The 25,596-nt window shown below is 37.6% G+C and overlaps 1 protein-coding gene across 1 annotated transcript in view; it reads right to left on the reverse strand.

The window, feature by feature from the left end:
* COL25A1 (collagen type XXV alpha 1 chain) overlaps positions 1–25,596 on the reverse strand; it is a 300,290-nt gene that overhangs the window by 129,016 nt on the left and 145,678 nt on the right. The window contains exons 3-5 of the mRNA XM_061478450.1: positions 17,922–17,966; positions 15,822–15,829; positions 13,718–13,744 (exon numbers count right to left, since the gene is read on the reverse strand). Coding sequence (XP_061334434.1) covers positions 13,718–13,744; positions 15,822–15,829; positions 17,922–17,966 — 80 coding nt within the window. The remainder of the gene's footprint in view (positions 1–13,717; positions 13,745–15,821; positions 15,830–17,921; positions 17,967–25,596) is intronic.

Genomic DNA, 25,596 nt, shown 5'->3' on the forward strand with positions numbered 1-25,596 from the left:
TATTAATGCTGTCATCAAAAACTCCTACAGAATTGCCTTCACCAAGCCAACAAGGATCTCAAAGCATATCCTGCAAGCACAGAAGAGCCTCAGAAACAAGATTCTGATAAAACCTGGAGAATGAAGAGTAACAGCACCATGATTAAGGCTGCAGACTATGCCTCCATCAGCCAGAAAAGCTATACCAGTTTCCAAGTTGAGAATTTAGTTCATGAGCAAAAAAGTAATCACGAGTTATTCCAATCTATATTTTAAACCACCTGTCAAGTGCAGTGCCTTCATATAGAGAAATATGCAGTGTGCATGTGTAAAGCAATAAGCCAGTGCAAATATTAAGCTGCCAAGCAGAACTGTCAGGAATCTTACACGTATTTTGCTAGTTTTGTTACAGAAAAGAAAATGTTTGCATTTTTTCATACTTCTTAGTTTCTTTGAATTTCAAGAAACAAAAGGACAGGTGACCTGAAGCTCTGAATTTCATTAATGGCTTTAGTGTCCGTATTAGCCTAAATCAGACGATGGAAATCATCAATAACAGAACAAGATGAAAGACGAGCGACAGTTCAAAAATTCCAAAATAAACCAGAAATATCAGGTATAGTCTCCAGTACTTTCCTTGGAGCATCATCGCTCTAGATTACGAGACTCCTAGCCAGTAGCCCTTCATGGAGTCTGAATACTCAAACAGTTCCTTTGCAATTATAAGATAGACTGGTTATGCGTGGAAGTAAGCAATTTGGAGAAAGAAAGATTTTTCAGAGTTTGGCTATTCAGAGCATGGCTAAACTACAAAAGAAGCACCGCATATGGTAACAATAAGGGAGTACAAAGAGTTCTATGCAAGAAAAATTATAGTCACAGCTTTTCAAAAGCATATTTCACAGCTGAAAAATAATTGCTGAGATACTTTTTATTTTTATAGTTACTGCAGGAAATCTGACAGGCAATTTCTTGTGGTGCAGATGCTTTTTTGAGTATCTGAGCACTGTCACTGTTCTTGCTGAAATATGTATGTAAACAACCATGAGAAAGAATTGGGCAAATCTAGAGCTGGACGAAAGATGTGGGCAGAAATCCTTCTATTTATCATGGCCAATATTGCACACATTGCAAATATATAGGGAAAAAGGGACAAGTATGAATATGAACCCCAAACTGTGAGGCACCTTGGTTGTCTTCATAGACCAGGCTAGCAAAAAGATTATATCAAGACACCTTTTTTTCTCCTGGTAGCCTATACATCTCATCCACATCTGCAAAATTCATAGTCACATCTGTATGACAAATTAGTGCAAAGAGTAACTACTGTTAGCCCCAGAAAGAGTAAGAGCAACATAGTTCAAATTATAGTAAAGAATGGAGTCATGTGGACTCTGTTTTGCTTCGGTTCATTTTAAATGGATTATTTACCACTGACTAACACTGTTTACTGTAGACTACAACCCCAAGTATGAAATACTTAACTGATACTCAGATGCTTCTTCATGGAAAAAAAAAACAAAAAAAAAAAAAGCACAAAGAAAGAAAAAAAGAAAAGAAACTGCAAAATGAATCTGCCTAACCTTGGCAAGTCATGTACGGTACAGTGAGTTGAGAAACAGAACACTGTAACTGCCTGCTGTTAAAAAATGAACTGTATTGAAATTGTAATCTTAAAGTGCTTACCCCCATACACCTCACCCATCCATAAAAACAATCTTCTGAAGGACTGCAGAACTATGTGTTTCCATAAAAATACTTCATTATGCTACTGAATTCCAGCATAGCTTAGCAAGTATTTAAACGTGGGGAACATACACCAGAGACCAGAGAGAAATCTCCTACATTTTACCTAAAAGTTCTCATTTCTCCTGAAGAAACTGAAACTCCTGTATCTGTAAATAGAAAGCACATGGCCAATTCATCAACGCCAACACTACTGTGTGAATATATTTGATGTGGTTGGTGCCATATTGATGAGAAAACAATAAACTGTGAAAAATGTCACTTCTCAAAAATTAGCTGGCTAGCATTCAGTAGGAGATAAGTTGTTGTAACAGCTGTGGCATGATGACTTTGATGAATTAGCTTTTTGTTCTGCTGGAATAATCTGTCTCCTCATGCTACCATGGAAGTGAATCCGTTTGCTCACTGAAGCCCTACTGAACAACAACTTTGTTATATATGTTTTGATGGCTTTATAGAATACAAAAAAAAAAAAGTAAATTCTTTTAGTCAATCTCTTTTTTGGTTTCTACACATCTTCTCTTTTCAGGGGGAATGAGGTCCATTGAGGAAAAAGAAAAATACCGTCTTTTGGTGAGTAATACAGGATCAAAGAGAAATAACCTGCAGCGGCCAATTTTTGACCTTCCCTTGATGAAACCATCAGCTCTGGAAGATTAGCAAAACTCAAGAGCAGGTGTGTAAATTGATTTTTGCTCCATTAGGACAGAAGAACCTGACCCTCATATCTCTTTTATTTGTATATAGAGGCAGCATTTTGAATGGGGCTCCCAGGGAATTAAGAAAAAAATACAGCTGCCATAGAGGCACTTCACTTTTGACTTATAACAAAGGAGATCAGTCAGAGATAATACATCCCCATTAAAAAGGAGAACAGGTACAAAGGGTTTAAAAGAGAACAAAATGAAAACCCAAGGTACTGAAGTGTTTATAAATAAAAATGTAGATAACCCCCCAATCTCTTTCAACTATTACGTGATCGAAGAAAGCTTTGTTTGAAGAATTCTCGGATAACCAAAATGCCAATGGTCGTACCTAGTCCTAGTCCAGAAATGCAGTATTTCCATGTGGGATACAACATAAGAAAAACAAAAAACAAACTTCTACAGATGAACTGTGTTAAACACCAAAGCAGGTGCTTTCAGCTATGCCCTGCCATATGTGCTCAGATGGTGGAATATAAAATTCTGCACATGCAAGCCCATTCAGATCCTTCTGTCACGCACCTACCAGATTTAAAAGGCACAAATGTGCATGAAACTAGTTTAAGGGCATTACTGTCGTCTTAAACATGCTATAATCTAAATCATTCATTAGAAGTTGATGGTGCTGCATAAACTCTGTCCCCTCCAAAATGAGCTGGAACCAGTAAAATCTCGAAAAGCATAGATCATTATGGAAAAAAAATATATGAAGCATACTTTAAAAGATTATTTCATTCCAGGAAATAAAGCAGAATTCAGGGATGCTTTACAAACTTTTTCATTCTTTCTTCCTGAAATTTTTCTCTATATAGTTTTTAGTGATGCACCGCCTGTTCTATTCTCCCAATTTAACAGGAAAAGAGGGATGTAGCAATGAAAAAAAAAAATTATTTTAAGATAAACTATTTCTAGTCCCTGAAGAAAAATCTTCGCATAAATCTTGCTATGATCAGAAGCCAAAACTTGGTTTCCAGAAGGAACATTTATTATCATGACTACGAAAACAAAATCATTAAGCATGTAATAACAAAGATTATAAATTGCATAAAGTGCTCAGATAGGAATATAGCATCTTTCTTTGCAAGTCTGTGCTTTCACTAGTTATATTATTTTAGCTGGGGAGCCGAATGCTACCTCCTTTACTGCCTTAATGCCCTCTCCTGCCAACCTCAGACATCAGTACTAATTGCCTTTCAAGCAAACCCCTGGACACTGTAATTTAAACCCAAAGTGTAACGTCTGGAAGTTCATGAGAAGGTTGAAAGTAGCTACTGGGAGAATGCTGGAAGAACTTTGTCATTTCAATTCAGAGCCTCAACAGCAATGCTGTTTCAAACTTCTGCAGGTTTTGTCTGGTTTGGGTTTTTTTTTCAGGTGAAAGTATATATACAGGCCCAACTTCCAAACTTCTCCTGACAAGTGACATTTATGTGAAAATCAACAGGATTTCTTTGAGGGGCAGGGGCTGTGTTTTTGGGTTTTGGTTATTTGGGTTGTTTTATGTTTTTTTTTTTCTGTGTGTGTGGTTGTTCTGTTGTTGTGGGGGGTTTTGGTGTGTGTGTGGGGGGTGTTTGTTTTGGTGAGTTTGGGGTTTTTTTACATTGGCAAACAAGAGCTCATCTTCCTCTCGAGTTGGTTATTTAGGAAAAGCTACCAAGTTTCTCAGTTCTCATACATCTGCTTTCTGAAGATTGCCAATCAAAAAACGAATTCAGAACTTTTTCTGTTTTGATTCTGAAAATCTCTTTTAACCCCAAGTAGAGCCAGCGTCTCATTGCCCAGTCGGAAAGAAGCCCTTCCTTCTTCCTTGACAATTTATGCACAAACAGAAATAAGCAAACTCAGCCAACAAAATATTTAACTAAGGAAACAAAAGTTACTGAAATCAGATTGTTTAGAAGATGGGCTACCTGCCCTCTAGCCAAGAAAACTTGCAAAGCGGAATACTTCATACCTGTGCTTTTCTGAGCCATACTGCAGCAAATCATACACTCCTCTCAGCTGCTTTCTAATTTCTGTCAGATTATGCAAGGTAAATTGAAGTTTCACCAGAGCTGAGCAGGTGAATCCAGGGACAGAATATAGTTTGGTGAAACAGCTTTTATAGTTTGGTGAAACAGCTTTTAAAACCCTAAAGCATTTACGAATCTCACTAATTCATTTAATCTTAAAATCTCTAGACTATTCTTTTAAGTTTTGGGGATCCACCCATGAATACATCCAAATAATACATTTTCATTTTTTTCTTTTGACATAATTGCCTTTCAAGATTACAAAAGGGTTTCTGCAGAAGCTGGTGACAGCAAAAATGTGCTTCTTTGCATTCCCATCTAGGGAGAAACAATTTGTATGTGATGGCGATACCAGACTACAATTTACATAGCCAAAAGGCAGAGACCTAAAATGAGAGGTTTCCTATCATATGCAGAGTGGATTATGAAAAAAAAAAAAAAAATCACAATAATTAATCCACATAGCTGGAAGTGGAAATGTTGAGGTCATTTTCTCTTCAGAGACTGGCTAATCAGTCAGACTACCTGAACAAAAACCACAGCCTTCACTCTGGAGTATTCTTATTAAAAAAAAAGGAACCAACACTTGCCCTTTTTGCACTTTTGCGATGACTAGAAATATAAATACTGCATTATGTATGACAAAAATTGCTGAACTGCTGTATGTTTCTCTTGGTGCTTTTGGAGCACTTTCTTTCAGCCTTCACTCTCACCTATGGAAAACTGTGTCATTGTTTACATCACCCTCTGAAACTAAATGTAAATTGCAAACTAAGATCATTCCAACTGCTGGAGGCCAAAACCTCCAGCATGTCTAATATACATACCTAATATTACTGAACTAAAATATGGATGTCAGTGTAAGCCCAAAACTCCAGTGCTTCTGTTTCACAAAAATCTGTGTAGTGAGAAACAAAAAACTTCCTTAGCACCCACAATTTGTCTCCTAATTTTTTTCTGTGCATGCACTGCAGTTCCTCTTTGCCTTCTTATCGTAAGCAATTATTATTCTGGGGATGGCTTCGCTAAGTAAGTGCTGTTCAACATGAATGAAAGTAAAAGTATCTACCCTTATTACTGCTTAATTGCAATTGAGCTGGTAAAATGAAGAACTGTTACAGAAAGAACAATGGAACTATTAACAATTTCCAATTTTTTTCCTTGTTTTACTTCACTAGCTAAGATTTCCAGCTTTCCAAGCAGGAGTTAACAGTTTATTTTCATAAGAATATCATGTGGCAGCAAGAAACCAATTTCTATGTTAAAAATTTAATATTCTTTTCAACTGATGAGTGCTCATGTGCATGACTGTTTTGAATCATGCTCCTTTTGTAAGGAAAAGCAACAAAGGGTTAAATTCCTCTCATACTGGAAATAGCTATCATGAACATGCACAAAATAATCTAAAAAAAATTCTTAACTCAATGGTCCTCTGTTAGGTTATCAGTTCTGTGCAGATCTCAATATTAGAAGAAAAACAGTTAATTGTTTTACCTTAAGCCAAAGAGGGGAAAAAAAGGTTTTGTGAGGGTGATTTATGATCTGTATTCTACACAGTCACAGAAAAACTTCCAATTGACATTCCACACTACTTGTATAAATCTTTCCTACCAGACAAATATGCTTGCTTTTAGAAACTGCTTTAACTAATCTTGATTTTGATATGCATACATATAGCTGAGGAAAAAAAATAAGGGCAGTCCAAACACCACCCTAGTATTTTTCTTGTGATGCAAAAGGCAAGATGCACACTCAATGTGCCCATCCCAAAGATCCCCAGGAATGGAGAAAAAGTACTTTAAGTCTTTGCTGCACCAGCTAAGTTCTGGTATTAAAAAAGAAACTCAGAAAACATAGAGCTGAGAACCTTATTAGCTTGACAAACACTAGCCAAATCATTTCTGGTGTCATTACTGGACGTAATTACTAAGCAGTGTAGGGCCCACTACAGGTGTATGAAAGAACTTTTTCATTCCCAGTAGGGAAAAAGTTTGTTATTTATCTTTATAAGAAGAACCAGTTCAGGTGCTGTCTCCTCCAGATGTTCCCCTCCTGATATTGCCTCTCTCATAAATGGAAACTGAGGGCTGACTACAGGGGGAAGCAGATGTGCAAACAGCCTTGGAGAAAACACTTCCACCCTGCACTCTGGAAATCACAAAATCCAGCCACCTAGTCTAGTGATTTTAGTGATTTAGGAACAAGTTTCCTCAATAAAAGTTTATACCCCTTGACCTTAGCTAGGTTTAACAACACACTTAAACTCCTACATAGGAATATTCATCTTGGAGCTGTATGGGTAGTAAAGTCTTGCATATCTTTCAGCTATATCATAAGTCCAAATGAAAAACCCAGTGTGGAAATGACACATCATGTTTGCAACCCTCCTTCAAGGTGAAGAAATTGATGACTTCAGCTCAGGCAAATTGTAAGAGTCATTTTTAACTATCACTGGTTACTCACTCTACATTCATGTGTAACAGGCAAACACAAATTGAGAAACAAGGCCTAGAATTACAATTCCTTTGGAACACAAAACTTTACTTCAAGGTAGTTGTTTCACAAATAAAGCTATTCCTGTTGGACCAGAGAGTTACATCTTGCCTTCTGAGGAAATGACTGGGAAATTTCAAGTGGGGTGCCTAATGAAAGGCAAGTATGAATGATCTTAAGTGTGGTTCAAGCATTAATTACACCTGCCAAAGCATAAATATGAAAATCATAACTAGATCCTTCTGTATGCCACCGGCCAAGCTGAACTCCATGGAGTAGCCCAGAGAGACCAGAAATTCATATATACTGTCAAGTAAATGACTAACTAGCTTAATTTCTTTCTCTGCCTATACATGCTTTATTATGGAGGAGCGCAATTTTTAAAGAGGAAAACACTGATAAAAGACTTTTAATTGTCAAATTACATCTATCCTATCTGCTATCAGCTATCATTCTGTATTTATCTGACAGATATATGAGGTTGCATTATTTTGAACTGACATCAGCTGTGAATCTAACCTACACTGATCCACTAGCCCGTTGTATCCTAGTGTTATGTGCTCAGTTCCCACCACACACTAACATCTAGGAAGTGCCACACAGAGATGTGGATTTTGCAGTAGAGAAGTTCTCTGTCCATGCATCCAAGACGGAAATTGCTTTAAAGATGGTCTTGGTGGATCCAGCATATGGTAACAATAGCCTGTATTACTAATGACACATTGAGGTTATCTGTTATAATGTTGGCTTATTATTCTACTATTTTCTACATCCTTGTTTGCAATACTATATATAAAATGGACTAAATAATGTAGAAAGTTTAGTGAGTTTAAACCAGAACATACTGTGTAGGCATTTATTGCAGCACAAGTAATTTTCTTAAGTCACTGTGTAAAGTTTGTACTTGAGTTTATATATGGAAATTTCTTTTACAATTGCAAGTGAGGAAAAGGGTAGAAATACAGTTTTATATCACTGGCTTTTGCAGATGAGGCAGTCGTTACTTCACTATCACAGTCACAGATATGGAATAGCTTAGGTCACTCTCAACATCCTCCAGGGAGTATTTACACTCATGTAATGCTGGGTGCATAACAGATGAAAGGTTTCAGTACATAGTTCATTCAAAATGGCAACTGACTTATAAGAAGTTAATTAATGTGTTCTGATGTGTAGCTTCAACAGTCAGCTGTAATGCAAAATGTACAGTAACTGTAAAGAAATCGCAAACTTTTCCTTTCATGTCTGCTTTTATGACTATCTTCACTCACTTTAAAAAAACTGGCATACAAAGAAGTTAAAACTAATTGTATTTATAGATATAAAGGTCATAAAAAAAATCATATTAATGTGACTGACAGCTTGCAAAGGCCACAGTTAGTACTCAGACAACTGTGCAAATTTAGACTCTCAGAATTTGCAAGAAAAACTGAAAGTTTATTTGCTGAATATTATTAATATGTCCTCAGATACAGTATTTTTCTAAAAAATTACCACATTCTTACAGTCTTCCTCTGTTTCTCATAGCACAGAAATACTACATAGTTAACCTGCTTAGCAGCAAGTGTGTATTGCACCTGTTTAAACTGTGGCATGTATTTGAGAACAGTGCAACTGTTGAGATTCTGGTATTGCATTATTGAGAAATTCTGATGCCCTGTGTCCAGACTGTTAGGAAGATTTCTGAGGTGCCACTGAAGTTTTCTAGGAATAAACAATTCAACACAACCTGCCATGTAGGCCTGTTAACAAATTCTACAGGATGGCAACAACTGCAAGTAAGAAAGTGTAACTGTCTTTTTTTACAGAGTGGACTTTACCTCTTACCTATCAGAATATTAATTGACAGAATGGAATTTTTCATACCACAGATAAAAACTGCCATTAGGGCCATATCTATGGTTTGATATCAAGACAAACTTCATACTTAAGCAAGTGACCCCCCTCTGGCTGACCACTGTTCAAAGTATGCATCCTATAACATATTTATGGCTTGAAAAAGGTCATACTAATATCCATCACTTAGAACAATCCATTCCAGTAGCTAGAGCTACCACTGAGTGCTGGACTTGGCAGATATATCCATTGAAGACACTGAAAGTATCCTTTGCCTGCAGCTGTAGAAACTGACTGTAGAAATGCTGCAGATTGGGAAACTTCTACAGGATCACCAAGCCAAACTCTCAGTGTAAGATTAGGACTTGACATAGCCACCCCTTCAACTTAGACATTTATATTTTACTACGACTGTGAAAAAGAGGAGACTGACCTGCTACTGGGAATGCCACAGCTGTTGCAGAAGTGCTTAATATTGCCATAAGCTGTACTTAATCACAGATACAAAACTTTCAGTCTCTGCTTATTTCTTCTCTTTTGATTATTCCAGTTATGTTCATTTTACAGCAAATCAGGTGCCATAGTATGCGGTTGAAAATCTTGTATTTGAATAGGATTAATTTTACATACATACCTACATATACAGACACTGCTACTTACTACACATTTGCCTACACAGCCCCAGTCTTTAATTGGAGACCCAGCAGAAAATGAAACATGAAACACCTTCAAAGGCAAAGCAACACAGCAGGACAATAAAATATGCCTTTTTTCAGTTTCTCACAACAGGAGTTTCCACGCTCTTCCACACCAGAACTATTTCTTCAAATTCAACCCCCTCACAGCCCTTCTCTGTTCTACCTGAAATGCTCTTCACCTTTAGTAATACAGAAAGGGAGGTGAAGGGGAATCAGAGCCTTCTACTGGCAGCCTGAAATTCTTTACATATCAGGATAACAGTTTGTCTTAGGGTATATTGGGAAACTTTTTTACATGTGCAAACATTAGAAGTGTGGTGATCAAGATATTTTCTGATTTTGGAGGAAATATAACAGGCTAAAGAATAATTGAAATTTTCTACCTGCAGTCCTAATCTTGGCCAGTTTGTTATCTTCACCATTCAGAGGTAAGAAAGTCTTTCAAGAGCTAGGAAAATATTAAATGAAATGACAGATGAAATTTCAAAGATGCACATTTCATGTTTGAACAAGTGGTGATATTAGTTACAGAACAACCTCCACTTCAGAAACATCCTTTTCTGCAAGAGAAGAATCTGCTTCCATTTCTTGAAGGTGAGACAAGGATGTTAGGAGAGGCACCCCTGCCCATGGCAGGGGGGTTGGAACTAGATGAGCTTAAGGTCTTTTCCAACCCTAACTATTCTATGATTCTATGATTTAATACAAGATCACCTGGAGCAACCATAACCCTCCACAATTCCTAAAAGTCTTGTAAATGCATCAGATGTTCTGCAGACTGACATCAGGGTAAAATGTAGGTGAAATTTCCCTGATCCCCTCTTTTATGAAGCAATGCTATATGGACATCTTTATATTCCGACCCTTTATTCTGGAGATAGTGCAGCTTTACCACCATATATGCAACAACTTCCATGATGATGTGCTTGGACATTTATCTTGGTCTGTACCTCAGCTTGAGAAAAGGGGTATTTTTAATGGTTGTTTTTTTTTTGTTGTTATGTTTTATTTTTTCCAAGTTCTAGCATTATTTCTTAAGTGACATTGTCATGCAAAACCCCTGCAACAAATGCCTATATTCATATTCTCTAATGTTTGAACACTCTTTTGCTCTCTTTCATTTAAGGAGATGTGATAGCCTATTTCAATTTTAAACTCAAGTTGAAAGAGTTACAACTCCAAATTTGGTCATTTGTCTGTTACGTAAAGGTTTTAATGAGGAAAGAAAGGAGCTGTACAGTGTAAACTTTTTATAGTATTCATGGTGCCTTACATAATAACCACTTAATTATGGTCTTATAAAACCCTTTATAACTGTGGCATTCATTAGCAGTAAGTCCAGCTTATTTTCTTGACTTTCAATACCATATCTTCCCGGAAACTTATATTTATCACTTTTGTTCCTTTTACTGTTATAATTATTATTTCTAAAGTTACTCTTAAATTTAGAATGAACATGGATAATGAAAACTTCTGTCCTGGAGAAACCAATCACTAGATTTTGGAGATTACAACCTTATGTTTTGGGCTATTGAGCAGAGAGGGTTTTTTTTAAGTTGTATTTCACAGACATATCTCACTATCCTCACAGAATATCCAATAAAGATTAAAGCAATAATATTTCTACAGGAGTTAAATAGGACTCTAGAGAAATAACTTTAAACACTAATAGCCTTTTCATAGAGCTCTATAGGGCTATATAAGTACTTTTAAAGTGCATTGCACTTGCTGTTACATACTTCCCATTCAAAGCAGGAGGATATGGCTGTAACTGAAAAGATGGAAACAGCTAGCCATGTGACAATTTTCAGGAACCATAGCCACATTCTATTCTCAGTCACTTTCAAGCAGGAAGAAGTAGAGTTCAACCCATGCTAAGCACTACTGAAGGCAAATGATTGCATACATCGATGGCTGCATGCATGAACAGAAATGCTTTCAGGCTAAAGTTTGCCTATAACAATGCCACTATTAGACCCAGCAATTTCAATAGCGTGGCTTCCAAGAACTTTATTGTCTTCAAATTCCACAGCAAATCTTCTCAAGAAAGCAGCTGGACCAGTAGAAAGGACTGGCCTTCAGGCTCTACAGAAAATTGTATTTTCAAACTGTCCCCATGAAGCCTTCAAGACATGCATGAATCCATCACTAATAGATTCACTCATTATCTCAACTTACACTTTAGGCCAAAAAGTTACCTCTATGAGGTTTTTAGTGCTGTGCACAATAAAAACTTCACCTTGAGTATTAAGCTCATTAACTGAAATGAGGAACACCAAAGATTTAATTTTCACAGAAGCCTAACAGCTGGTTTACTGTCACTATGGGTCTTTTTTCTTTTAAATTCCAGTCTTTGTACACAGAGCTAATAGCTGGATGATGAGCAAAAAAGGGGTTTTAGCAAGTTTTTCATCGTATCTCCTCCTCCACACACTTGTGCACTCGCCTACACAGATTAAGCACTCTAAGTGAAATAAGAAACCTGATAATGGTTTCAGTATATCCAACATGTTTCTTAATAATGATGATCAATTCCTCCCCAGCTGACTTTCAACGACTTCTAGTAATAAAGATAGACACTGGATGATGCTTCATTGGTAGTATTTCTCAGAAGGCTCTGCAACTACAGAAGATGCCCAGAGAAAAGCGTTGTAATAGGCTGCATAAAAAGAACTGTGACCAGCAGGTTGAGGGAAGTGATTTTCCTCCTCTATTCTGCTGAGACTCTGCCTGCAGTTCTGCATTCAGCTCTGGAGCCCCCAGTATAATGAAGACATGGACCTGTTAGAGCAAGCTGAGAGGAGGGCCACAAAGATGATCAGAGGGTTGAAGCACCTCTCCTACAAAGACAGGCTGAGAGAGTTGGGCTTCCAAATGGAGAAAGGATGACTGTAGGGAGATCTTCCTGAGGACTTTCAATATATAGTGGAGGCTTATAAGAAACATGGAGGGGTTTGGGTTTGGTTGTTTTGTTTTGCTCTGTTTTTTGTCTTTTGATTTGGGTTTTTTGTTTATGTTTGTTATTTTTGCTGTTGTCACCTAGTTGGTTCGGCCTGGATTTGTTTTGTTTTTACCAAGGCTTGTAGTGACAGGACAAGGGACAACGATTTTAAAAGAGGACAGGTTTAGGTCAAAAATAAGGAAGATGTGGGCAGAGAGACACTGGAACAGGTTTCCCAAAGCTGTGCATTCCTCACAACTGGAGACATTCAAGGTCAGGTTGAACCGGGCTTTGAGCAACGTGGTCTAGTGAAATATGTCGCAGCCCATGGCCGGTATTAGACTAGATGATCTATACAGTTCCATTCCAACCCAAACCTTTCTGAGATTCAATGATACTGTGAAATTACCTTTTACTTGCAGATGTTCAAGGCATGGGATTTATATTTACCAACAGAGACATTTTTAAAACTCACTGAAAAATTAGGCATATTTTGCCTGAAATATATAGGCAAATCAGTAGGGGAGGGCCTTCCAAGATATACTATCAAGTGCTTTGAGCAATATCATTATCATACTTTAACAGTCACTCTGTTGTGCATATGCATTGTCTCTGAAATGTATCACAATAACACATTTTGTCACTTGGTTTCTAATACACGTGTGACAGTAGGCATACACTTCTTTCCTTGACTGGGACACTGCAGTCAGCTAGCCTGACTACATAGAAGAAATATATTATTAGTAGATTTTAGAAAGATGCATTATTTCATATATTTTTAAGGCAATAAATCCTAGAGATATGGGTGAAACTGACAGAAAACTTAATTGCATCCATTATTAGAAAATTACTCTGTGACAGACAATGCAGCCAACTGCTAGGACCTCTGCCATAGCATTTTACTTTTCTCAACATTCATTGCTTGAAGCAGTCAAAAGAAAAAGGACAGAATTCAAAGAAGGACTTAGAGGTTCCATAAAGCAACTGTACAGCTTTCTAACATGGTAAATTGAGATGCAACATCTTGCTAAAGAATTACTTTTTTTTTAATTAGAGTAAAACTTAGTTTTGTATGCAAGAATGCAGAAACTGAACACAAAATATGTGTTTGCATTTATGCACTTCAAACACTCATTCTTTTAAAAATCTTTTAAAAATTTTTTTGTTTTGTTTCTAGAGGAAAGTCCTACATTTTATAGGCATATGAGAAATAGAAAGCAGGTCTTTTTGACAGCCATAGAGGAAAACCAAAACACAAGATCATGATTTCAGAGTAATATATACTGTCATAAATATTTGATGAGTTACCGGATAGCCATTTCGCCCTGGTAGACCCTGGTTGAATGAGATGAAATGGTACGACACACATTAACAATGCAGTCATGACATACGACATAACAAACATGCAGAGTACATTACTGGCAGATTATAATTTGCATATCAATTAACTGTTGATATGTGATGACATTACAAACCGATAAATATGAAATATGTACTACACAGTGAAGAAATGAAAATTATATGTTTTGACTTAAATAAACCCTCTAACTAAAAGGCTAATGGCTCTTCTGATGTTTATTGAAATTCCTTTTGTTATTAAGAGAATTATCCATTTAGACTGAAGGGCAGTATGTGGTTAAAAGGAAAACAGATTTAGTGCTTAGGCAGTAAAGTATTACATACATAGGCTGCCACTAGCACACAGGTGCCAAAGAAGAAATTTGAGAATGCTATAACAGATCATAAAAAAAATAAAATAAATGAAAGCTGCAGCCTTTGAATTCTATTACATGTGATACTCAGTAGTCATGTACCAGGAAAATAAGCAGACCACTACGGTAACCATTGAAAATACAACATCCACCTAATCCCTATGTGGGATAAACAAATATTTGCTATTTTAAATGAAAATTATTACCACAGTCTCCCAGATGAAAACACTAAGTTCACACCAGTTGCCCCTAGCCAGACTTTGTCTATGAAAATAATAAAGTTATTTGGGAACAGAAATTACATTTTGCTTTTTATCAACTTAAACCCTTACTGCCTCTCAGCGAGACGAAGTCCTGTAGGTTTTGAATATGAAAGTAGAACTTAATTCAGATTCTTCCTAAAATTATTCCATTTTGGGAGCCACAATTGAGACCCTTTCTTTCGTTTTTAAAATGGACCTGCACTAAAACAGCAGGGAGCTGAAGTCAAAGACATTCATAATGAGACACACAGTGAACTTTTGCCACATTGTCTTACTACAGAAAAATTGTTTTTATCTTGATTTACAGTTGCTCTTTTGGGAAGATTGCAAAAGAAATGGGGGAAGGTGGTGTTTCTTTCAAATAAACAGTACCTTTATGCATTAAGCATGGGTTTTCATTGATGGCTTATTAAATGAATTTGACACTGTGAGCTACAAAGTACGTGGTCAAAATCTGTCAGGCAGGGATAAGTAGTATCACTGCTCAGTATATACCATTTACAGTAAAATTATTAGGTCATAGCAGGAATTCAACATACTAATTCACCTTTCTCAAGCACGCATGTAGCATAGAATAGACAAATAATCTGGTCCTGAAAATATTGTGGAAATGCTATATCAATCAAAGAAAAAAAATAATAGAAGCCTGCAGACACTGTAAAAGAAACACTCTTTTAATGGTCACACTTTTACACCATATGGTGCGCACGAATGGCATGACAAATAGAAATGTTTAAGATACGAGTGTTTAGTCCTGTTCTTCCAAGTCTGACTTTTGACCTACTCCAGGAATGTACAACAAAGTAAACAAAACCCAACCAAGTTAATAACCTAGCTGCAAAACAAAACCATCATAAAACCCCAGAAGAGAGAAACTGTTTTCTTACAAATAGGATTAGCACAAGATTCAACTAATTTACTAAACTGAACAGTATTATTTAATATTCATTTTACACTAGCACATACTGCCTTCAGCTGTGATTATTCTGCAATAAGCTGGATAGCTCATATACCTCCAAAGAACAAGGACCGGGTACCCCAAGACTTTGTGATGACTGCAGTGCAAGTTACTACCTAGAAAAAGGCAGAGTGACCGCGTCTGGGCTTAAGATACTACACTTGCACATTTTATACTGTATTAAAGTATCTGTTATCAAGGCATAAACAAAATGAGCATAACATACTTACATGGAATTGTGATCCAAACTGTTATCTGGAGTGGTGACTATAAAGCTCTATTGGTTTAGAGAATTTTTTCTTAAGGAACTTTCTGATTAAATTATTCAGCTCCAAGATAATTAGTGAATATTTACACTGTGTAAGTATCAAAATTCCCTCTTGATGATACATGATCATTTTATCACAGTGATAACTTAACAGGATCTAACAGATTTCTCCCTGATTCTGGAAGAACCAACAATGTATCACTGTACTTACAGGAGGTCCTGTGGGATAGGGTAGAGGGAAAGAGGGTAAAAAAAAGAGAAAAAAAGAATGTGTAAGCTTATGAAGTTATTAAAGAAAGACACATATGTATGAAGCTAAGCATAAGGCCTCAGGATTGTAAGTGAGCAGCACTGCTAATACACTGTACACATTTTCCCATTCAAGTACTTTTTAGCTTGGTTGTGCTTTGTAACTTGTAAATACGACTAAGGCCTAAATGCATGCGCTTACCTTACCGATTCTTCAACTACAGTCATGCAATCTTACGCAAGTTGCTTCTCCATCGATTTCCATGCAATTTCATGCCAGTCCAAGAATACCAGCCATGGACTACAATTCATTTTGTCAGTCTCCGCATCAAGCATATGTAACCACATCACCAGTTTCAGTTAGCCACACAGTTGGTATTTGATCACAGCTTGGCTGCAAAATTGCACAAAGTACCCTTGGCATTTAACCTGGGCATCTCATCAAGACATATAGGTACGAGGACCTTCCAGCATTCCAACTTCGCCTATGAGAAGAGGTTTTAGTGGTGACCTGGCAGGGCTGAACTTTCTTTTCATCACCTTCCTTTCTTAAGGAACACATATAAAATGCTTCCCATTAAAATGTCACACTTTGTGAAGTGATATTTGCACATTTTTTCAATTATTTAGACTCAAAGACCTGTACAGCAGTTCTTGGAAACATTATCAAAGGGCCACAAATCAAATCTACTATTTCAGTCTTATTAAGTTGAGCAGCTGCAGTTCCCAAATCAATGGCATTTCATTAAGCTTTTATGCCTCTCTCTAATTTCTGAATAAAGTGAAGTGCAAAAGGAATATAAAACAACAGCAGCTGTACTTTGAGATTGCTTTTAATATTGACAGCCTTTTGGTTTTAACAATGCAATTTTATTGTCCAGTAACTAAGGTAATCTCTTTATCCTGGTAAACATTCTTAAACACCATTTTAAGGTGCAGGTCTGTTTTTAAATGAGATCAATTTCCCTTATTAATAGTTTAATATGTGTTTATTTGAAATGTAAAATGAATCAAAAAGCATCCTGCAAATTGTCAGGATCATTTGTAAGACAATCCTCAAACACAGAATTTCCTTCTGTACCACAGGATTTTTCTTTGAAGCAAATACTAAGCCAACACTGAATGGAAACACCAAGGTGATTTGTATTAACCTTTGGCAGGGCTTGGCTCCAGTTTTGCGATGCAGGAAAATATGGAAATAATTTTTAAAAGTCAGATAAATGATCATTTACAGAGATAAGAAAAGCTACAGGAGATTTACAGAGATCAAGTTGATTGGGAGATTTTCCTAACTGGCAGGTTAGACGAGACAGCCAAGGAGGGCAGAAATGCTCATTTTCTCCTGCATTGCCTCCAGAAAATTCACCTCTATGAAGAACTCAATCTTGCAAGGTAATCAACAATTCCAATTCTTGTGAATGTCAGCAGGAAGAGGTGCTCAGCATCTCACAACATTGTCTTAAATGAAATGTCAAGCTCCTTACCACCAGCAGGATCTTCTCAACAGCAATCCCCCTGGTATGGGGTAATGAACCAACAAATGTTTTTCCGTAAGAACTTACTTGGCACTCATTTCTAGTAAAAACAATTTCTCTTATATAGAGCAGTCTACTTATCATGTTATTTCCCTGAGTACTGATACTCTTAACATAAAAAAATTCATTTTGCTCTTTATTTCCTTACACAATTGTTCACTTCGGACCAAGGGGGCTTGATGTAACACTGACTTATAGCACTCCAACTACTGAATGACATGGAGTTACTCTAACTTGCACAAATGTGCGAAGACACCAAAATGTTTTGATGACTAGAATATGTTACAAATGATACCATGTCAAGCATTCTGAAGTCTGCCTACAAATTAGTGATGCCCAAGACTAGAAAACTATCTGGAAAGCCATCAGGTATATGCCAAGGGTCACAAATCTTTTTCAGAGACATTTCAGAACTCTCTTTTGTAGCACTCAAGTAATAAAACTAAAAATGAAGGCATGCTGGCTATGTATCCTCACAAAAACACAGGTGCCAAAAAACAATGGATCTTATGAAACTGAAAACTTACCAGTCTCTCCTCTTCTGCCCCGCTTACCTCTTTTCCCTGGAGGACCTAAAAAGAAGATGGTGGGTTGTTACTTTTTTCCTTGAAATTATGTATGGAATATCATTTGTGTTCAGAGTAAGGCCATTAAATAGATAACATTACATGAAATCCCAAGACTTTGGCAGAGCAGTGGTAAAAGATAATCAGAATAAGATTTAGGAAGTTGAAGATAAAATTGACAGCTACATTACTCACTACAGGCTGTCAGAGAAAAGGCTGGGAGAAACTTTAGAGGTCATTCAGTTCATCTCTGTTACTCAAGGAAAAAGTTAACCATATCTAAATTATTATTTCAACTTCCACAGGCATTTTTTTTCCCCCATATTTCACTGTTCTGACAAGTGGAACATTTTTCTTTATGTCTAACTTGCTGCACTAAAACCCATCAATTCTTGTGCATTCTACCACAAACTCTAGAGAAGAAATCGTTCCTTTTATTTTCTCAAAAAAAGTCTTTGTGCTCCTCAGAATTGCTGCACCATTCCTTCAATCTTCCTAAACCAAACTTAACACAGGGCATTAAATTTCATTCAGTTGTTCCTGTATTAAGCCCAAAGATCAGCCTTTATTTATAACAGCAAATCCTCTGGAAAATGCTTGCAGCCTCTATGTGAAAACACACAAGAGATGAAGAAACCATCGCATGGTTCACCATCCCCCAAACACTGACAAGATTGTATGTGTTGTTAGACACTAAGGTGGCTTTGCTTCTAGTTTTTATCTGTTAGCCATAAACCAATGGCTTAGTCCTTGTATGCTTTCTGCTAAGGACTCCTTTACTCCTCACGGTCCTTTCTTCACAAATATTTACATACTGTAGTCACTGTCTGCTGCCACCTCAAAAGAAAAAGAAAAGAAAATATTTTTGTCCCTTATTTCTGCAATTCAACCTTAAACATCCTTTCTAAACTGGAGACATCAGTACAACATTCTTCCTCTCTTCTTGGTGACCTTGATGTATTGTTCCTGAATAAGCAACGAAAGTACACTTGCACTTCTTATACAGCTTAGGAAGACAGCAACTGTGGCAGTGACATAGAGTACTGAAATGCTGCTGCTCTGAAAAGAGAACCACAGGTGGGACTCAAAGCTTCTGAGAGGCAAGTGCACGGGTGGAATTTCCAAAAGCAGCAACGCATGCAGGAGCACAAGTACCTCTGCTGTGGCTGTATCTCACCGTTTGTAATAGATACTAGGCGCACAGGTGGTTTTGTGGAAATAGTTAAGCAACTGTCGGCTACTTTCAGCAACTACATGATTTTACAAATCATCTGAAGTATCATCTCATAGCTTGAAAACACAAATGACAAATCTTACTTTCCATTATATATATATATTTGCAACAATCTGGCTTAAAAGACTAAGATGCTGAAAAGCAACACAGTATCACATTAGTGATGCTATTTCAATATATATGTTAAATCATTAAAAAAAAAAGTAAAAAGAGAAGCAGCTCTTGCCTTGAAGGTAGAGAGGTTTACTGCTATCAGAACATTATGCATCTCACCGAAATCCTTCTTTCTTGTTCTGCTTTAAAAATTACCATAGTGGCATAATGCAACGCAAGATTAAGATAACAATACTATAGAAAGTATGAATGGTATAAGATATTCATAACTAACAGCATACTTAACAAATATATTTTGTTGTTATATGCTGAAATGTAGTGAAAGCGTCACTCAATGTGGAGAATCTTGAAACTCTTCTAAAACACTTCAACCTCTTCAAGAAATAGCTATGGAAACTTCTTACACGGGTAATGGCATGTTATAACATGGTACAAGCTTCCATACACACATGCATTTTTTTTCAACCTAACTAACACTGAAAAGCGTGAGTCCCTATGCCTGCACCTACCCCTGCAGCACTCCTCAGTGGATATTTCTTGGGCTATTCCTCCCGAGCTCACAACACAACCGTGCAGCACTTTGAGCTGATCACAAAAACGGATGTGCAGATCTGCAATACTCAACTATCTGTCAAGATGGTGGTGTTTGTAAACCTCATAGAAACTGTGGCATAAGAGGTGAATCCTGTAAACTTCTACTGGGTTTTGGGGACCACTTGAGGAAATATTTATTTATTTATTTATTTACCAATACAAACCAATTCATTTTAGACAGTTAACCACAGATGGTTCCAGTTCACAGAAACACTAATGCTGACATTTAAGGTCATCACTAGATGACTTATTACTTCAGAAAGTACAAGAGCTTTCATGTTTTCCTGAACAGGCTGCTTTCTCTAAATCTTAACTGCTAACATCATCTGTTGCTCCAAGAGTTTCCAGTTATCAAAACCCTCGGCATTTTGCTATAAATATTAATTTTCCATCTGTCTATGCTTTTATAACTTTGCACTAATTGGAGGATTTGGTTGAGACTTACTGCAGCAGAAGGAACAGTGAATAAAGTTCCACTAAGGACAATGTCAGCTTGCAAATCCAAAGATTTTTACAGCTTGCACAAGGTGCACAACTTGCCTGGGATAAAAAACTCTCTAGAATAGTATCAGAAACATCCATGCTGAATTGAATTTAATCCAGAATATTTAAAAAGTAGTTTGCTTTGAACATTTTTTTAATATTAAAATATAGAAAATATAGAAAATATAGAACACTTAGAAATAAAAACAAAAGTTTGAAACTCTGGAATGAGCTGGGTTAATAAAGATTAATGATACTGAGCAATACGCAAAAGCTATTTTACAGTAATTTGCCAATATACTGTTTTCCTAAGACCACTACATTTGCCTACAGGTAGGGAGTAAGAGTAAAATGCCAGATCAGATGGTGTTCATTTTCAACTTAGTTTAGCTTCAAAATATTTGAAATAATTTTATGCTTCCAAAAACATTTCTTAATCTAGTTTTTATGAACAGAAAGTTTTTAAAAGATTTTTTTTCTCCTTCAAATGTAAAAAAAATATAATGGCACTGCTATTGCATATCTACGCAGGGAAGTTTGAAAATTAAAGAAACTGGGTGTGAGTGTGTGCTATACTTCCAAAAAACTAAGAGTTAATTACTTACCTGAATTTATCTTCTCAAGCACTAAATGTCAGCTACCCCAAAATTTTGCCAGTCCCCTCATCATCCTCGTGGCCCTCCTCTGGACGTGTTCCAACAGTTCCATGTCCTGTTGATGTTGAGGACACCAGAACTGCACACAGTACTCCAAGTGAGGTCTCACAAGAGCAGAGTAGAAGGGCAGGATCACCTCCTTTGACCTGCTGGTCACACTCCTTTTGATGCAGCCCAGGATACGGTTGGCTTTCTGGGCTGCAAGTGCACACTGAAGCCGGCTCATGTTTATTTTCTCATCAACCAACACCCCCAAGTCCTTCTCCACAGGGCTGCTCTGAATCTCTCTTGCCCAACCTGTAGCTGTGCCTGAGATAGAGTAATCTCTCTAACTCGGGTGTAGGACCTTGCACTTGGCATGGTTAAACTTCATAAGGTTGGCATCAGCCCACCTCACAAGCGTGTCAAGGTCCCTCTGGATGGCATTCCTTCCCTACAGCGTATCAACCGAACCACACAGCTTGGTGTCATTGGCAAACTTGCTGAGGGCGCACTCAATCCCATTGTCCATGTCAGTGGCAAAGATGTTGAACAAGACCGGTCCCAACACCGATCCCTGAGGGACGCCACTCATTACTGGTCTTCAGCTGGACATTGAGCCATTGACCACAGCTCTTTGTGTGCGGCCATCCAGCCACTTCTTTATCTACTGTCGTGGTTTAAGCCCAGCCGGCAACAAGAACCACGCAGCCGTTCATTTACCACCACCACCCCCTCACCTTTCCTCCCCCTGCTCCCGGAGGGATGGGGAGGAGTATTGAAAGAATGTAACTCCCATGGGTTGAGATAAGAACAGTCCAGTAACTAAGGTATAACACAAACCACTACTGCTGCCACCAATGATAATAATGATAAGGGAAATAACAAGGGAAGAGAATACAACTGGCCACCACCAGCTGACCAACACCCAGCCAGACCCGAGCAGCAATCTAGCTCTTCTGGGTAACTGCCCCCAGTTTATATAGTGGTCATGACGTGCTGTAGTATGGAATACCTCTTTGGTTAGTTTGGGTCAGGTGCCCTGTCCTGGCTTCCCCTCCTCCCTGGCAGAACATGAGACTCACAAAGTCCTTGGTCAGAGTAAACATTACTGAGCAGCAACTAAAAACATTGGTTATCACCATTGTTCCCAAGCTGGAAGTCAAAAACACAGCACTGCATCAGCTACTAAGAAGGAGAAAAATGACTGCTACTGCTGAACCCAGGACACCTACCGAGTGGCCCATCCATCAAATTGATGCCTCTCCAATTTAGAGACAAGTATGTAGTGTGGGACAGTGTCGAACACTTTGCACAAGTCCAGGTAGATGACGTCATCTGCTCTGCCCTGCCAAGAAATTGGCAAGCACACACAAAAAAAAAGAGCACAAACAGAAAAAATTCTCGCATCCCACGCACAACAAACTTCAGTCAGATAACAGCTTTAGACTTTGACACTTGATACTTTAACTGAAATATAAGCAATGAAAGAAACAAGTAACTCTTCCCCATCCCTCAAATTCCACCAATTAAACCCCCAAATTCCCCTCAATCTTCAGAAGTAGCTGTCAAAATAACTACTGATGTAGTGCCATTGTAAAGATCATTTAGGACAAGAATTTAAATATTAACAGCTTTTCCAAAACATTTTCAAAAATATTAACAATATTTAAAAAATATAAAAAATATTTCAAAAATATTTTAGTAATGGGTATTCTAACCCATTCAGTGATCCAAATCAGAAATAATTAGTACAGATAGACTATGGTCAGATGATTGCTGCGGTGCTGCAAAGGTTGCCTCAGTGTGCCTTATTTCTTGTTAATCATTTAATAATTTGTTCTCTATGTGCATAGCAGTGCCAGAGGTCTACAGCAGATCTGCTATATTTATACTGCTATATTTCAGACAGTTTTTACTAGACGAAAGACAATTACTATTGTATGTACTAAACTATATGCTTTGCCACATATCAAAAAAGGTCATATAAATCAGGCACACACATTAAGGTGTGGGAGGCAACATGCCATCTTCACACTTCAGAAAGACTCATCTGTGCATTTAACAGAGTAGATAATCTATCTTAATCTGATAGTTAAAAACACCATAGATCTTAATTTTGATCTACACATTTTTTTAAATCAGATACAACTGAAGGAGAATATAGTCTTTTAAAATAAATTTATTACATTTTTTCCAGTGCTTAGGCTTGAATCATGAGTTAAACTCTGACATAATTGATTTATTAAAGACACAGAAGTGTAAAGATGATGTACATTGTTCACACATTAGACAGAAAGAGCAGGGTTTTCTTCAGTTCATTTCTCCATCTTCTTTCTAAAGATGAACAGTTCAAAAGCATGAACAGGTTGTCCTTGCTCAAAAAAAGGACTGACCCAATATCCTTTTTACCCTAACCCTAAAACAGCGTTTTCCTTCTCTGAGATATATATTTAGCTAGAGAAGAAATAATTTACATTGTATTAATGCACATTTATGAAGCACTGGAAAAACTTGGCTCAGGTTTCTAATTAGTATGAATCAGTGATTATGACTATCACATTGCTTCACAACAGTTAAGAACTTTGAAAACAGAGGGTCAGACAACTTGCAGTTTGCCTACATGAAGCTTTGGCTCTACAACATATATATATATATATTCTAAACACTAATCCCATGTTGTTAAGGACATAGATTCAATAATTATATGGCCCAAACTGGGGGAAAAAGTTATGCTTTAACAGTCAGATCTTTCAAATAAAGAGCTAAGGGTGGTACTAGTACACTGTACCACTAGCACCACCTGCAACAAATTCTACTTTCCAAAACAGCAGAATAAAGAGAAGGGTGAAAAAAAACAGAACTGAACAAAAAATCCCCAACCAAAACCCACATTTAGTGGACGAGTCCCTCTATCAGCTGCCAAGCATGTCAAAATGCTTTGCCATCTAGAAAGTCAAGTTTCACCTGATTTTGTAAAGTACAGTGGTATTATCAAGTAAAAGGAAAAGGATTTTATCCATCTCATAGAATCATAGAATCACAGAATATTTAGGGTTGGAAAGGACCTTAAGATCATCTAGTTCCAACCCCCCTGCCATGGGCAGGGACACCTCACACTAAACCATGCCACCCAAGGCTCTGTCCAACCTGGCCTTGAACACCGCCGGGGTGGAGCATTCACAACCTCCCTGGGCAACCCATTCCAGTGCCTCACCACCCTTACAGTAAAGAACTTCTTCCTTATATCTCAGGTACTACCAAACTCCAACAGGTACTCATTGGCCCTGCAAGAGCTGCTACACCAAACCAGTGCACCATCCTAAAGAGAAAAGTTCAGAATCCCGTTCCCTGTTTTACTGATGCCTAGGACTTCAACTCACATGTTGCTTGCTACATACACGTAGCTACTTTAAGGGTAATGAATATTTCATGTGTACATGAAAAGAAGGTTTTTCTGGTCATTTCAAAGGACATCCATTTCATGTGTAGTTTACAGCAACATAAAATTTTGCCTGTCAAGTTGGAAAAATGAATTGAGCCAATTACATATTCAAAATGCTGAAGTTGGTAGAATCACTTCAGTATCATCAGGCATAAAGCAGCCAACCTTGCTGAAATCATGTGATTAAAATATCTAGAAGTCAACTGAACCAAACCAACCAAGCCATCCAAACTATCCTTTCTGGTTTGACTGTAACACTGGCAAAATAACTGCTGCTGGTTGCATTTCAAGTCCATTACCCAATTTATCAATGACTTCAACTCTCTCCTTTCCACTTTCAGACTTCAAACCAGATGTATCATTTATTCGCAATCCACATTTCTCCCTATCAAACTAACTCAGAAAGGACTTGCAGTGCTGCATCAAACAGAGCCAACCACTTACTCCTCATGGGAAGAGGATGCTTCCCCAGCAAACTGATGCCTCTATGCTTTGCAGACACCAGAGCACCAAGTGACAGCGCAGGCCAGCAATGCAGGTAGACAGCAGAGCAGAGTGGTATCTGCTGAGCCTAACACCTCTTCCAGTGAAACACACATGCCAGAAGCAGCACAGTGATTCCACTTCATGCTAAATGATTCACTGTCCCACCCTGTTAGCCTCCTCTGGCTGGAATGGCCACCTGGGCAGCATGAGATTCAACAGACGCATCCATGGTCCTTTTTCACAGCACTACCATCAAATCCATCCCAACTAGGGAAAAATGGGAAGATTTCTATCTCCAAAGCTGAGCATGTTCTTGGAAACACTGCATGGATCTATTCCATCCTACTTGATCAGCATTTTTGCTCTTCCTTCTTTTCTCAGCTTTTTCAGCTCACATAACACTTGGACTCCTTTCCTCTGACTCTGCATAATCATCCCACCTGGCATGTTAGTCTTCTGCTTTGTACCTTGGTCTGCCTGGGACGGCCTGCCTAAATTTCCTACCTCATAAAATAATCTACCTCATTTTGAGCCTCAGCTGGGTAAATAACATTCATTGTTTCACACACAGTACATCATCTTTTTGGCTCACCATGAAACATCATTGCATTGCAGGTCTTGGATAGATGTCAGAGGTTATTATGG

The sequence above is a fragment of the Pezoporus flaviventris genome, unplaced genomic scaffold, assembly GCF_033815535.1.
Source record: "Pezoporus flaviventris isolate CSIRO_AGI_PZ_B2104156 unplaced genomic scaffold, CSIRO_AGI_Pfla_v1 ptg000002l, whole genome shotgun sequence".
Taxonomy (NCBI): Eukaryota; Metazoa; Chordata; class Aves; order Psittaciformes; family Psittacidae; genus Pezoporus; species Pezoporus flaviventris.